Below are 14,479 nucleotides of genomic sequence, written 5' to 3' on the forward strand. Positions count from 1 at the left end.
GCGATGCAGTCTGTGTCGTGCCCGCCGTATGCCGGCTTGTGCGCGAGTTCACGGACCGATCGTCGCTACCGCGACGTTCATGCGAAGGCGTCCACTGCGATGACGAGCCAACAGTCGAAGGCGGACGAGAGGACGAAGAGGCAAGACGCTCGCGGCTGCGCGCGGGCGAAGAGCTCCCCGGAGACGACGTCGGCGACGAGTCCCGCGAGGACCCTCGCGAGCGCGAGCGCGTCGACTGCATCATGAAGGGCGCGCTCGGGGGCAGGAGCGGCATGTTGCAGTCCACCGCGTACGGCATTCCCATAGGCATACCCATGTTCATCATCGGCATGCCCATCATGGGCATGTTGGGGGTCATCATGCCTGGCACCATCGGCATCATCCCTGTGGGCATTTGCGGCACGGGTGGCGTCATGTGCAGGCTCGAGGTGCTGCCTCCGTACACGGGGAAGGAAGACGCACGTTCGGGCTGGGGCGCTGTCGAAGACCGCTCCCGCATGCGCGGGCGCATATCCTCGGACGCCGCCGAGTATGTCGAGCCAGGGCGCGAGTGAATCGACACAGGCCGGGGAGACGATGTTGAGGTCGCAGGCGCGATGCTTGCTGGCCGTGAGTTGCCAGACTCGGACCCCTGCTTCCCAGAGTTATCGTACGCAGGACGCGAGTAGCGCTTGCTGTCCCGCTGCGGCGATTCAGATTCGCGCAGCGAGCCCGCCGACGAACTCGGTGTCATGCCGTGGCCAAACCGCTGACTCTCCCGACGCTGTCGGGCCGCAACGACCTCTTGCTGGTACAGCCGCTTCTTCCGCTCCACCTCGATCGCCCGCTTCTCCTTCTCCCACGCGGCCCGCTCGCGCTCCCACTCTGCGCGCTCCTTCTCGCGCTGGAGGCGCTCTGCCTCGAGCCGCGCCCGCTCGATCTCGGCCTTCCGCTTCTCCTGCTCCTCGCGCAGAAATTTGGCCTTCTCCGCCTTGCGCTGTCGTGCGCGCAGCACGTAGCCGAGCGGCACCATGTCGTCCTTCTTGTCCTCCTCCGCAAAGTGGACTCCACGCTTAGGTGAGGGCGCGGCGGCCGCAACAGGGCTATTGGCCTCGACCTTGATCTCAGGGAGCGTTGGGGGCGACGATCGAGCCACTGGTGTTGGAGTTGGCGGCTCAGGCATGGAGAACGGCTGGGCGGCAGCCGTGTCCGTTTCGTTGCGCAATGGAGAGGGCGGGAGCGGGGACGGCGGTTTGCCGTGCGCAGAGTTGCGCTTAGGTACTAGATCTTTTGTCAGTATATGCTGCGTAAGCGCCTCGGCCAACCGGCACTGACCATGCAAATGAGTCGAACTGCTGCCCGTGCTGGACGTCGACGCCGGAGATCCAGTGACGGTCGCAGACTCAGAAGCGCTGGGCCCGACGTCCGGACTCGGTACTTCGTCGGCCACGAGATCGTACCCAGCCATCTCGTCGAGGACTTCGGAGTACTCTAGCGCCGCAACAGCCCACGCGCATGACACGCCATACGTCGCAATAGACGACCCATTCGCGACGTACACCGCATGTCGCTCTTCGAACATCGGTCTTGCGATCCAACGGCGAATGCCGGGGCTATACGGAAGAACGCGTGCGTTGCGAGAAGGCCGTCGTTCAAGGAACTCGTCCTGATCCTCGCTCGGGGTGTAGGAGACAGTCGGCCTTGAGCTATAAGGAAGGATCGACGCCTCCTCCGCGCGCGATAAGCGTCGACCAGAACTATTTATGCGTGCCAAGATATGCTGTCGGTGCATGCGAGTGCGCAGAGTAGCATGTGAACGGGCAGGTGCGCGGGCAGTGGATCGAGGGAAGGGCAGGGAGGTGGAGTCGAGCACGAATGGCGAGAGCGGACATGTCTTGCCGTCCTGCTTGCGTTGCGTGATTGCAGTGAGGTAGTCCAGGGCAGCAGTCGCTGACGCGGGGGTAAACGCGCGCGTGGGGGTTGTTGGAGGACTGCGCCGGGATACTACATCCGCGTCCGAATGCTCGTCCTCGGACTCTGAAGAGGTGTCGTCATCCGAGTCCTCGTCCTGCATGGCGGGCCTGTTCCTTGCTGGCGAGGGTAGTAGGCGCGCGTTGGGGTGATGATCGGGCGCGTCGGGCTTCTGTGGCCGCCCCAGCTCGTGGCGCTTGTTGAGCCATGGCATCCACGACTTGCGTCGGGGCGTGGTGTCGGCGGCGACGACCGCGGGAGGGAAGATGAGCAGCTCGTCCTCTGGCGTGTGGAGGAAACTTGAGCCGCCGCTAGAGGAGGCGGAGGAGTGCGTCGGGTCACTAAGCAGGGCGGGCGTAACGGAGGGCACTGGTGGCGGGGCATGATGGGTGGGCGGGACGACTGTGAGGGTCTGGGACTGCGTACGCCGGAAGCTCTTCTTGGGCTTGATGATGCTGAGGTTGGTGGACGAGCGCCCCGCCGTCGAAGCCGTGGCGGAGGACTGTGAGTCCCGGTCGCGCTTGTGGAAGACGGAAGTGATGCGACGCATATTCGCCTTGTAGGATGTGGTCGGGAGCAAGACGATGCGGCGAAAGGATCAAACGCAGGGAATCCGCCAGAACCGGTACGAATATAATCTCGAGGCCCAAATCAAAGCGACATAACTGGAAATTGGTCAGGTCACGGGGGATTTCGCTGAGGGAGATGCAAACCGAGTGCGTGGCGGCGAGGATGAGGGGAGGATGGAAGGTCGGAGGAAGGGATGGTCGCGCTGCCAGTGATGGCGCCGGACGCAGGAAGCGTCTCGATCCCAGCGCTTTGACACGGCGTCCGCCCCCGCATGCGTCTTTGTCCCACGCCCGCTCGTGCCTGATGTTGAACGTTCCAGGCCCGGTCACAACCCGTCCAGCGACCCCCAGTAAGCCAACCGTAAGCACATTCTGCATTTCTCGAAAAGACTGGGACACTTCGGACGAACGTGTAGGTACGCAGGCCCCCCTCGCACAATGAACGTCGAGACATGAGACAGCACATCACGAAACGCGCATCACGTTGGCGCGCTCCCCCCGCCGCGGGATCGCCGCCGGTCCGTCTGCCACCACCGCACAAACCGCCGTTCATACTTCTCCACCACGCCCCCGACGTGCGCCTCGGGTACGCCGACCCACCGCGCCCCTCGCGCAACCACCAGCCCCAGCGGCTGTGGCAGCGTCCCTAGCACATCCCGCGCGCTGAACACCGGATAGTGCTCGCCTGGCCGGTTACCATTACCTTCGTGAGAGACCTTGCCAGCGTGCAGAACGCGCGCCTCAGCGCGCCGATCCGGCTTCCCAGCAGACAGGGCTTCCCTCTTCTCTAGCGGGAAGAACTCTGCCAGGCGGCCCGTACCTACAGAATTAGAAGCGTCAGCACCGGACAACCAGCCGAGCACCCGTGGGTGCGCGCACCTTCGTCACGCGGGCCCAGCAGCGCCTTCTCACAAAACGCCAGATACGCGTCCACGCTCGCGTCGTCGAACGCCGCGACTGATCTGCGGTCAATCACACACTTCAGCCCCGACAGCCCACCACCTAATTCCCACTCAGTACTAACCTGTTATTCGCGGCCCCAAACAGCTCGCCCGTTTCACCGGCCTCTTCGTCTTCCATCGCGCGCAGGTGCGCGAGGTAATCGTCCAGGCGCGGTAGCGCGCACGCCGGGTCGTCGTCTGCGTCCGCGGTTCTAGCGCCTCGCGTCAGTGCTCCGTCTATCACCACCGAACCCGCGACATGGGCGCTTGGACATACCTAGCGCTTCCATCTAGCCCGTAAACCATCTTGAGCACCACGATCGTCGCGGCGAGCAGCGCCACCTCCGGGGGCACGTCGTCGTAGATGTGGCTCTCCGGGTCCCGCTTCTTCGCCACCTCCAGGCCGGGCGCCATAGAGCGGTGCGCCGTCAGCGGGAGGGACAGCACGCCGGACAGGCGCTTCGTCAAGGAGTATAGAACGGCTGGGTGGCAGATGAACATGTCACCCAGTGTCGGATTGGCGCGGGCGATGAGGCGCGACGGTCGGCGAGAGCGAGGCCGATGTCGTAGTAGTGTGTCGATGAATACATCGAGGTAGGATGACCGCAGATGACGGACGTTCAGGGTCGTTAAACCAGTGTGATTGCGCCGATCCAGGGAGCCCGCCAGCCCAAGGGTGCAGACCGCCGATCCACGGATGTAGCCCGCCAGTCCGATGGCACAGCAAGCCAGTCCGAAGGAGTAACAAGCCAATCCAGGGAGGCGTTGTTTCAAGCCCAGCGAGGCATACCGTCATCGGAGGACCGGCGTAGGACAGTCCGCACCCCAAGGGTATCATCGGCCAGTGCGCAGCAACACCCATGATTCAGATAGTCCAGGTCGCAGCCCATCGCGCAGCACCCGCGTGTAGATAGACAAGGCAGGTCAGTCAGTAGGTCAGCAAACCAGTCAGTCGATCCATCAGCCGTCCATCCGTTTGGTCAGAATAGACAGCGTATGACGCAGACCCAGAAGGCAGGTAGAAAGCGCACCAACAGTCCCAAAAAGCAAAAAGATATGGAGAAACATTGACAAGCAATCTCATCAGCTCCCATTAACACCCGAAGCTGAACACACCACTCACGCGTGCCGCCCATATACTTGGTCACCCGCCACAACATCGGCGCCGCGTTCGCTTCGGGGACGTGAATGCCGTAGCGCGCGCCGGCGAGCTTGGCGAGGCGGGAGGTCAGGGAATGAAGGGTGAGGGTCGTTGGGGGGAACTGGGGTGGAGGCGTCAGTATGAGGTTGTTGTGTCGGTAGAAAGCTAGAAAAATCCAAAACGTTGATTAGGGACGGAATTGAGAGGGCAGGAGTTGAATCGTGGAGGAAAGACAGCGGAGATCCCACAGAGGAAGAAAATCTTCCCCAGGCGGCTAGCGCCCCAGCCACTTCATCTAGCGTCAAGCAAGATGAAAGCGCGACCCGCAGAAGCACCACCGCCACGGGCTGGGCTGGCGTAAGGCAGGAGAATGAGGGCTGCGTCACTATGCAGCGCGAGGATCGCACTACGTAGGGACAGGGCTAGCGACGCAGTAAGAGGACGAATGCTAGGAGATCACAGGACTACCAGGATATGAAAAGTCCACCAAGGAATGAGGCGCGCGCCACGAAATGAGGCTTACGCCAGACATGAAAGCTGGGCATTGAACTCTGCCCGACATCCCCATGGCGAGGGCGTGAACACTGGAGCCGGATGATGTATTTCCGGGATCCCAGCGAAGAGGACGGCAAGAGGTAAAAGAAAAACTCGTGGGGTGCTCGGTCACCTCGGACACATATTAGGGCGTTGAGATGCACAAGGGAAAGAGAAAAGGTAGAAGAATAGTTGGGTCGCAATCGAGAAATGAACCAGACAGAACCACAGTAGTCTATTGAGGAGCAGAACGAGAGAAGAAACACGCACCGGAGGTGAGAGCGCCTGCACGCTATGCTTCGTTAGATGGCGCAGCATCTCGGCAGGTAGAAAGCGTAGCGGGTCCAGATAGGTGAGGTCGTATGACTGTATGAGACTAGCGAGAAGACGAGGTCAGAAGGAATATTCAGACCTGAACATGAGCGTACTGACCGTATAAAATCCAGATACATCGCCGGTACACGAAGGACCCAACAGGCAAGCGCAAGAACAGCCACTGTACTCGAAGGAGCCTCGTACTTCCTTCTTGAACCCGGGCCTCGGTGCTTGCGAGGTTGAGCGTTAGGATTGTCGGCAGTCCCTGCACCACCTTCCCCTTCGTCCTCGTCCTCAGAAGACGAGCTTGCAGTCGAGTTCTCGCGAAGCATGGCCGCGAGCTCGGGGTCGTCTTCAGGCGAGGGGCGTCGGGTGTCGTCGTCGCTATCACTCTCGGAAGAGGATGAGGACGAGCCCTCCGAGTCGCTCTGCTCGTGTCGAGTACTAGCGTCGACATCGGGACCGTCGTGCTGCTTGGTGGTAGTAGAGACTGAGGAATCCGGGTCAAGATCAGGCTTGCTTGCTTCTGGTCGATGGTTTTGCGCGAGGATTGCGCTTAAATTGCCTGTAGAGCCGGAGGCCTCGCCTCTGAGTTCTTGTGCGTGGATATATGGTTCGGGAGAAGGAGGAGTCGGAAGGAGACTGAGATGAAGAGCCCATAGATCTCGACAAATGGCCTGTACACAGAGACACTGGTTAGTTTCCATATTATGGATCCTTCGAAGGACAATGTACCTCAAACTCGGGTGGCAAATTCCAGAGAGCACGCAGTTCGTTGATCTGTCGCCGGAGGATGAGTTGCTGGCACTGGAAGTAGTGATATCGACCTCGGGCGCCATGGTATACTACGTGAATGGATATGTTGAGCGAGGGTATTTGCAGAGAATTACAACATACGGGACGACGTATGAGGAAGATGCAGCTGCACTCACGCTTTGGATCAGCGCCTCCGCGAGCCTTCTTCTTTTCTCTGCCAGTCTTGAGGCGCCTCCGGCGCAAGACGTGTGTTGTGTTCATATCATCGGCCTCATTTGTCTCATTCCGATAATTCTGATATGCATGAGCTTCCGCATCTCGCTCAGGATATACGTCTGACGCACCTGTAAAATATGCCCTTCACTACAAGCCACGAGCCCACTCGAAGGCTCCTTGTGCCATTGCTTTGAGCCGCATACTACGCACTTACGGCGCGCCATCGCGAATGCGCGACGTTGAAGTTGATCGTGGGAGACGGAGGGCAAGCCAGAAATTAGGCGCCCGCACGCCACGTGGACGTTCCTTGCAACTTTTCGGGCGCGTCTCCGGACGACCCACGGCTAGGTCTCTTCTTCGCCTCCACCATGAGGCTCTTCACTTTCTTTGCGTTCCTCGCCGTTCTGGCAACGGTGGTCCTGGCGTAAGTCCTGCCACAGGACTCCCATGAATAATTGCTGACTTTGCACCAGATGGGACAAGGTGCGCCGAGGCAACCGAGGAAGTATGAGCGCGTTCGAGCTCATTTATGCAGGAAGACCATGAGATCTTCGACATTGTCAGCGACCTTGAGCAAGCAGAGGGCAAGGGGACGACCTTCTACTCATGGCTGGGTGTCCCCTCGACGGCTACTACGCCCGAGATCGCCAAGGCGTATCGCAAGCTCAGCATGAAGCTCCAGTGCGTGTCATGTCTCCTCGACATACACTCCGACTGACAATGACTCTGCGCAGCCCTGACAAGAACCCTGGTGTTAAGGGTGCGCAGGAGCGCTTTGCGCGGCTAGGTGTTATTTCCACGATCCTTCGCAACCCTGAGAGCCGTAAACGGTGTGTGCCATGACCCCAGTTTTGAACGACCATTCTAATCATCCCGTCCAGCTATGACTTCTTCTACAAGAATGGTGTGCCGAAGTGGAGGGGGACCGGATACTAGTGCGTGGAAACACACCAGCGTGTCACCCTGCTGATAACGTTCGCCAGCTACTCGCGCTATCGACCTGGCTTGAAGGTGTGTCTTTCAACCAGTCCACATTGCATAGTAACTCACCTACGTGCCTTAGACCGTCCTCACGTTCCTCATTATCCTGTCCTCGGCCATTCAATATTTGGTGCAGCATATGACCTACAAGAGCGACCTTGCGCGCGTCCAACGTTTCATGAGAGACGCGCGAGCGGCTGCTTGGGGTCCTTCCCTGAAGCCGATCAAGGGAACGCGAAAGGTTCGCGTGCCAATGGGCGGACGCGTTATCACGGACGAAGGCTTCGCGGTCAACCGCAACATCGACATGGTCGTGGATGAGGAGAACGTTTACATTGTGCGTCCTTCACTTACGAACGGATGATGTGTACTCACTCCCCTACCAGCTGGACCCGAACGGCGAGAAGCACCTTTTGGACGAGACCGCGGCGACCCCGGCCGCAGTGTCACGGACGTGGTTTATCGCATTGGTCGCCTCGCTCTACCGGAAGTTCGTCCCCAAGAAGGAAGAAGAGCTAGTGGAGGAGTTCGTCGATGAAGTTGAGGCATCCGAGACCGACCTGGATGCCTCGGACGCGCCTGGCAGCGGTGCGTCCACTCCGAAAGAGAAGGACGCAACGTCGATGCCAGTAGAGGGCGTACCTAGTGCGAAGGCGGCGAAGGCCAGCAAGCGCAAGAACAACAAAAAGTTGCGCCGATAGACTGTACGCATGTTCATTATTTTTTGGGCCTACGGCCGTATTACGGGTATACATGACATGCTTTGTATGGGTGAACACGGTGCGAATAAGAACGTAAGGCTACAGGGACTGCTAGGTAAAGATAAGGGTGCGTGTTTGGCTAGGCTGCAGAGACAGTGAGGGTGTACTGACGACAAAATGTTAGACCAGGGTCACACGACAATACTTCGGGTCGTCTACGTTTGCCCGTATACGTAGCTTGGAAGCACAATGGCGGTCGATGATGAGCTGCTTCAGTTTCGGTGTGTGCGACAGCAACTCCTTTGCCACAGCCTTCGTGCCGCCGATGATACTCATCTCCCTCACGTTCTTCAACTCCCACGGCGCGAAGTGCGTGAGGTCCTGCTCCCTGCGCTGCAGGTCCATCACCTCCTCCGACACGTTCTCGTCGAAGCGGTACCGCACGTCAACGGCCTCGATGATCGGCGGCAGGTGGTACAGCCGCAGGTTGTGGAAGAGGTCCGCGTACGGGTAGTTGCGGTACTCGAGCCGGACGCGCCTGAGGTTGGGGAACATGTCGGGGAAGTTGTTGAGCGTGTACATGCAGACGTTGACGCAGCCGCCCATGCCGCGCTCGGCGACCTCCTCGGGCGTGCATGCGCGGCTTGCGCTATACTCCATGTGCCAGGTGATGGAGCGGACGAGGGGGCCGGCGCGCTCGTTCAGGGTGGGCTCGTACTCGAACCTGAAGAGGTCGGTGCCGATGTACATCATATTCTAGACAGGTCAGCTCGGCAGGTGAGCAAGTGGGGGAGTGGCCTGCGTACCGTGGCAAATTTGGGCCTCGTGATGTGGATGTCGCGCAAGGAGATCAACATATAGAGGTCGCGCCAGGTCTTCGAGACTAGGGAGGAGGCGACCATGAACTTCGTGCGATCGCGATTCGTCACGAGGGACCACCAGAAGGCATTGATGATCTCCTCGCAGATATCCCAAGGCAGGGCAGGGGTGTTGGACTGAACGGGGGCCATGTTTAGGAATGTTCAAGGTGCCAGGGTGCCATCCCGACGCCTTATATATCGCCAACTGAAATAGGGATAAGGCGCGTTCACTTGTTTCCAATGATCTGTCTCCACCTGGTGCGGGTGGATAGTCTTAATCTTTATGCTCGTGGCGAGGCGCGCCGACATCAAGCAAGCTTCAGAGGTTTCAAGATTGCCTCAAAGGACTGGTCAGGGACCAGGCGCATGGTGGAAAGCAGGCTATGTTACGATGAGATTGTCTTGGTTGACCCTGATTGCTTCCAGTCCATTGCATTGTAAGCGTCCGAAGCAATCGGCCTTGCGTTATGTGTGCCATGATCGCAGGTCCTCTGTGTATCGGTGCTGTGAGACCTTGCTGGCGGTCGCCGAGGGGTGCAGCGTACGAACAATAGGACTTCCAAATGCGGATGAATAGCCGAACCTTGTTACGATCACGCACGCCGACTTCACATGTTGAGTCACGGGCACGAGATCGTCCATTCTTCGCTCCTGCCATCATGTCCTCGTCCTCCCCAACCCTCACCAATGTTTTCGTCCCCGACATTAGAAAGTTCTAAACGCGCCCATTAGACGCGACGCGCAAGTCATGTGAATAGCACGTTCGCGTCGCGTCGGCGGCGACTTGCGGAGGGCCTTGGACGACGATCGCGCCCCTACCACCGCGAAGGACGGAAAATCCCCCAAGTCTCGCCTCTCTGACGTACCGAAACGAGCGACTGTCTTGGTCTACCCAGAGACGGAATTAATTTCCCAATTCATACCCGAACGGATCGTCCGCGACGGAGGGGATGGTCAACCGAAGCCGACCATCGAGCTCTCGCATATCTCAAGACGCTGCCCGCCCTGTACCCGCTGCTATAGAGGGTTCGCGCATTCCCCCTCCCGACTTTGGGGTTCCTCAAGAAGCATCGACGGAGTCCGTTGGCGGAGGGACGCAGGTGCGCTCGCCCATATCGAACATGCGGAACGCCATGCTCATAAATCCCCGCAGTCATCGACATGGGAGGGGGACGATGAATTCAGATCCCTGCTACAGCATTTACCGTCTACGCAAGGTTAAACACCCCTCCAAGTCCCATAAATCATTTCCCTGACTCGTACTTCCCAGACACGGCGCCTAATTCTCAAGCGACCGATCCCCCGGACTCCGCGCAAGGCTCACTCGCATCCTTGGAAGTCCTTGGAAAGCGGAAGGCAATAAGCGGTAGTCCACAGCGTCCCGCCAAAGTTCCGCGACTGGACAGCGAATACAATGTCTTCCTCGACGCCCGACCTCAAGCTGGGAATCCGCATGCGCCCTTCATCGTGGTAAGCCTTTCGCTAGTTCCCACGGGTCGTCAAGCCTGACTTGCTGCAGTCATCCGACGAGCGACTGGAGAGCATCCTACGCAAGAAGGGAGTACCGTACGGAAGTCAATGGGAGGTGGCGCACCTGTTATCGACGGGGAAGTTGAAGTCCCATGAGATTGAGATTGAACGTCTGGTCGAGCTAGGGAAGTATACGAGCAACGCCCAGGCTGTGCCTGTCACCGCGCAAATATTGTCGAAGAAGGCATTGGACCCAGGTAGTTAACACGCAGCTTCAGCGCACGCGAGGTTCTGACTCGTTCAAGATATGAATGTGCGATGCAGACTATCACCAGAGGCAGCCTCGAAGGTATACTATCTCTCGCTTGAGCTGCGTAAGTTGGCTGAAACGGCGCGCGCCAGCTACCGTACGCAGAACAAGACAAGGAAGAGACCATGCTAGCCAAAGACCCATACGCTGGCCTGGGCTTCCATGAAGACGACCCCAACTGGTTTGGCGGCAAAATCCACTACACCGCACGCATCGAGCCGTCCGACTCAGGCTCACGGTACAGTCCATTCAAGGTCACCCTCCGCAGGCCGGAGCTCGGCGTCTCCTCGCAGTTCTATAGGCGCTATGGCTCTTCGTCCTTCCTGACTGTGAAGTTAGCAAAGGCGGTCTCCAGTGATCGTGGATACGGCGACGCGATCGAGGCTTTTGTGAGGCGGCCGCTTGTAATACTGGGAAGGGTATTCCGCGCTGTGCGCCGGGTTGACGACTCTTTCATATACTTCCGGACGAACGAAGTGTGCGTAGGGGACAAGATTTCACCCGATGAAGTTGTCCCCAGCGCACCGTCATTGTGGGACTTCCTCAATGCGCAAAATCCTCTACGGCTCAACACGGCGCAGGTGAAAAGAGCTATTTCTCGTGACGTCCAGTCCAACTGCTGACAGCTACATAGACGATGGGCAAATGGTCGACGAGACTTGCGCTAGGTTTCTCGACGTCCGTGCCCGGATGTTTGGTGGACAAGGGCAATGTGCTGTCGGAGAATAATGTGGTGTCCGCTGAGGGGTCTGATTTGACCGACGGCGCTGGGTTCATGAACAAGGCCGCCGCCAGAGCTCTACGTGATGCAGCCGGCTGCCATGATATACCGTCTGCTGTGCAGATGCGCATTGACGGTGCGAAGGTAAGTCTATCGCATCGTGCGTCTTGACGTTCTTCTGATATCTCGCCCAGGGACTTCTCATCCTATACCCCGAGGACGATTCGGAGGAGCCTCGCGTTTGGCTTCGACCCTCGCAAAAGAAGATACAATATGCAGAGGACGAACCGCAGGACCAATCTACCCTCATTATCAACCTCCTCCGAACCTCCAAGACCAAGCCCATCTGCCGCCTGTCCGTCGAAGCCATCATCATTATGGCCGAGAACCGCGTTCATTGCGACATCTTTAAGGCCCTGTTTGAGCAGAGCGTGGAGAACACCTATGAGTCGCTCTTGCCAAGCCACTGGGATGGCGAGAACGCGATGGAGCAGTTATACGCGAAGGTGAACTCCCTAGGGGGTGTGAATGCTGCCCGCGCAGCGCGCAAGGACGTCCAGCGCGCGCGGCTTCATGGGCATGTGGACCACTTCTTCGACACCAAAGACACCGATTCGGACGCAGAGGAGGTAGAGGCAGATATCGACGCCGACCCTGCCCCATACGCCATCGCCGGCTGGGAAGACCCCGCGAGCGGCTGCCCCGCGACGCCCGCGGAGATCGTCTGCACGATGCTCCAGGCGGGCTTCCAGCCGCAGACGTGCGAGTTCCTGCGGGCGAAGCTCGAGTGGTTGACGAAGCGGGTTGCGCAGAGGTCGATCAAGCAGATGCGGATTGATGTCGCGCATTCGTTTTCGGCGTGGATTGTGCCGGGTGGGTGGTGTTGCGGGGTTTGGTTGGATGTGTACTGATGTTTGGCAGATCCGACGGGGAGGCTGCAGCCGGGACAAATGTACTTCAAGAGCTCGTCGCGCGATCTGGTTGGGTTGGATGGGACGCCCACTGATCAGGGTGAATGATCTCCGCCAATCTGTGTACACGTTCTCATCTACTCTAGTCCTCGGGGATGCGCTTATCACTCGCAACCCTTGCAAGCTACCCACGGATGTGCAGAAGGTCCGTATGCCCCTTGGTCGGGCAGACGCAGCTGCTCATCCGCTTCAGTGGACGTTCGTTGATGAACCTCAATTGCGGCACCTGTTCGACGTTATTGTACTGCCTATCAATGGGCCTCGACGTCCTGCAGACTATCTTGGCGGAGGTGAGCAAGTTGACGGCGTCCACATACGCTTGCTCATCGTCCCTACAGGCGACTACGACGGCGACAAGGGCACTGTATACTACGATCCGCAAATGGTTCAGCAGTTCCGGAACGCAGGCTTGCGCTACGCCGACGAGCCCGAGTCGGTGGCGAGTTCTTTCGACTCTGACGTCGAGAAGGTCGGCGCGTTTCTTGAGCGGACGTCGAGCCTGGCACCCAACGAGCAGCTGGTTGAGCTGCAGAAGTTCTTGCTCCCGCGTCCGCACTTTGCGGTGTCGACGTACTCCAAGTTGCATCTATATTCCACTATCAAGTATGGCGCACGGGCTCGCGATAGCGTTCGCTTTGCATACATGTAAGTCGTTGTGCGTTTTCCACCGAGCTCAGGACTGACGTCGGACGACAGGTTTACAAAATCCTTAGACGGACCCAAAGTCGGCGTGACCGTCAAACCCGCCGCCTTCACCAAGGACAGCAGCGACCGCCGCTGGGCATGCCGCATGCCGGACTGGAAGGTCGCCATCGACGGCAAGGACGAGGAGAACAACAACAACCCGCGCTGCACGCGACCTAAGGAGACGGCGAACAAGTGCGGGCCCTTCGTGATGGAGTCGCTCTATGCGTTTTCGCAGGAGCTCGATAGGACGCGCATCAAGCAGATCGAGGACGCGTTCAGCGACCCGGCGCTGCCGAGACCGAAAGTAGATGAGGACCTGACGGCGCCGTGGCGGGAGGCGAATGAGCGGGCGGGGCGGATGCGGGCTGCGAGCGGGAGCGCGTTGATGGAGGAGGAGCTTCAGCGGATTCGGAAGCACGTCGAGGAGCTGTATGAGGAGTACCGCGAGGTCGTAAGCGCACACGGCTCCCCGCGGAAGCAACGGTCGCCCCGCAAGTCAACCTCTCCGCGTAAGGAGGGTCCCTTTCTGTTCTCGGACCTGCCTCAAGCAGAACAGCGGCGTCGTATGCGCGCGCTGTCGACGAAGTATGGCTCTGGGCCGCGGGACCTGTTGACGCTGGGAAATGAAGAAATTTCGAGGTACGTGTCTGATGCGGCGTGGGGTTCTGTGGTACTGACACGGACGTATAGGGTGCGCGCCAGCTATGCGTATCTGTATGATTGCGACCAGGCGAAGAGCCACGGACGACGCTTGTCGCCCTTTCCTTGGAATGTAGCCATGACGGCGCTTTGTGATATCAAGGCGAAGGCGAGAGGGCCGACGTCCTTCGTTATCATTACCACCGACTTTGCAGATAACATGCGGATGAGGAGGTTTCCGAGCCAGTGAGGCTCGTGTACTTTGGATTGGTTTAGTTACGAGTGCTCTTGGATACTGCCTTGGATTTTTGCATACTTCCTTCTCACTTTGCATCTTGGATACCCGGTACCCAGTATTGAACAAACCCAATGTATATTTTTCGTGTCTGCCTTGCCGGAGTAGCTTGACCGAGCGCAGTAACCACATAACGGAAGACAAAGCAAATATATTCATTGCAAAGTACAAATCCTACAACCCATTTACTTCCTAATAAGTCTTTCTAGGGTTAGGGTTAGACAAATCCCGGAGCCAAAAAGAGAGCCCGCCCAGCCAGAGTGGCCAGAGCGGGACCGGAAAATATTGGGACGGTGCATGAGCCGAAGCCCATACAATGCGCAGGTTTTCCCTGAGGACAGGGTCGCCGTGCTATGGAGAACCCCCACGCACCACCTGCCCAGATACATGAAGGGGCAGATGCCATCAAGGTAAGTATGAGT

General features: G+C 58.7%; 6 protein-coding genes across 6 annotated transcripts; 2 read left to right on the plus strand and 4 right to left on the minus strand.

Moving 5' to 3' along the window:
• Window positions 1-616: 616 nt before the first annotated feature.
• SCHCODRAFT_02464042 (uncharacterized protein) lies at window positions 617-1,162 on the minus strand (the record flags this gene model as incomplete). The annotated part of the gene is made up of 1 exon (XM_050342638.1): window positions 617-1,162. A coding segment is annotated over one exon (546 nt), but the record flags the coding sequence as incomplete, so codon positions are not given.
• Window positions 1,163-2,998: 1,836 nt separating this feature from the next.
• SCHCODRAFT_01140856 (uncharacterized protein) lies at window positions 2,999-6,691 on the minus strand (the record flags this gene model as incomplete). Its single annotated transcript, XM_003037872.2, has 11 exons — window positions 6,551-6,691; window positions 6,383-6,500; window positions 6,186-6,295; window positions 5,914-6,127; window positions 5,568-5,802; window positions 5,406-5,511; window positions 4,584-4,722; window positions 3,738-3,942; window positions 3,544-3,672; window positions 3,399-3,481; window positions 2,999-3,339 (listed from the first exon to the last, which is right to left on the minus strand). Exons 1-11 carry the CDS (start codon window positions 6,644-6,646, stop codon window positions 2,999-3,001), a joined length of 1,776 nt encoding a protein of 591 aa, XP_003037918.1. The 5' UTR covers window positions 6,647-6,691.
• A 99-nt stretch (window positions 6,692-6,790) lies between these two features.
• On the plus strand, window positions 6,791-7,767 carry SCHCODRAFT_02599007 (DnaJ-domain-containing protein; the record flags this gene model as incomplete). Its single annotated transcript, XM_003036509.1, has 7 exons — window positions 6,791-6,846; window positions 6,896-6,905; window positions 6,958-7,103; window positions 7,157-7,252; window positions 7,304-7,357; window positions 7,406-7,433; window positions 7,486-7,767. The coding sequence occupies 7 exons, from the start codon at window positions 6,791-6,793 to the stop codon at window positions 7,765-7,767; spliced, it is 672 nt and encodes a 223-aa protein (XP_003036555.1).
• A 514-nt stretch (window positions 7,768-8,281) lies between these two features.
• SCHCODRAFT_02621999 (uncharacterized protein) lies at window positions 8,282-9,193 on the minus strand (the record flags this gene model as incomplete). Its single annotated transcript, XM_050345090.1, has 1 exon — window positions 8,282-9,193. Exon 1 carries the CDS (start codon window positions 8,855-8,857, stop codon window positions 8,285-8,287), a length of 573 nt encoding a protein of 190 aa, XP_050200475.1. The 5' UTR covers window positions 8,858-9,193.
• Window positions 9,194-9,612: 419 nt separating this feature from the next.
• Window positions 9,613-14,194, plus strand: SCHCODRAFT_02538659 (uncharacterized protein). The gene is made up of 14 exons (XM_050343601.1): window positions 9,613-10,064; window positions 10,118-10,181; window positions 10,235-10,434; window positions 10,484-10,691; window positions 10,740-10,783; window positions 10,837-11,325; window positions 11,379-11,609; window positions 11,660-12,338; window positions 12,387-12,476; window positions 12,523-12,581; window positions 12,630-12,726; window positions 12,775-13,081; window positions 13,133-13,762; window positions 13,814-14,194. Exons 1-14 carry the CDS (start codon window positions 9,915-9,917, stop codon window positions 14,010-14,012), a joined length of 3,447 nt encoding a protein of 1,148 aa, XP_050200476.1. The 5' UTR covers window positions 9,613-9,914; the 3' UTR covers window positions 14,013-14,194.
• Window positions 14,195-14,296: 102 nt separating this feature from the next.
• SCHCODRAFT_02622003 (uncharacterized protein) lies at window positions 14,297-14,446 on the minus strand (the record flags this gene model as incomplete). Its single annotated transcript, XM_003037874.2, has 1 exon — window positions 14,297-14,446. A coding segment is annotated over one exon (150 nt), but the record flags the coding sequence as incomplete, so codon positions are not given.
• Window positions 14,447-14,479: the final 33 nt, after the last annotated feature.

Source organism: Schizophyllum commune (assembly GCF_000143185.2).
Source record: "Schizophyllum commune H4-8 unplaced genomic scaffold SCHCOscaffold_5, whole genome shotgun sequence".
Classification (NCBI taxonomy): domain Eukaryota; kingdom Fungi; phylum Basidiomycota; class Agaricomycetes; order Agaricales; family Schizophyllaceae; genus Schizophyllum; species Schizophyllum commune.

Coding starts and splice junctions, on each gene's coding strand:
- SCHCODRAFT_02538659 (XM_050343601.1), top strand. CDS start 9,915: ATGGTCAACCGAAGCCGACCATCGAGCTCTCGCATATCTCAAGACGCT. Junction 10,065..10,117: donor CCGTTGGCGGAGGGACGCAG/GTGCGCTCGCCC, acceptor AAATCCCCGCAG/TCATCGACATGGGAGGGGGA. Junction 10,784..10,836: donor CACCAGAGGCAGCCTCGAAG/GTATACTATCTC, acceptor GGCGCGCGCCAG/CTACCGTACGCAGAACAAGA.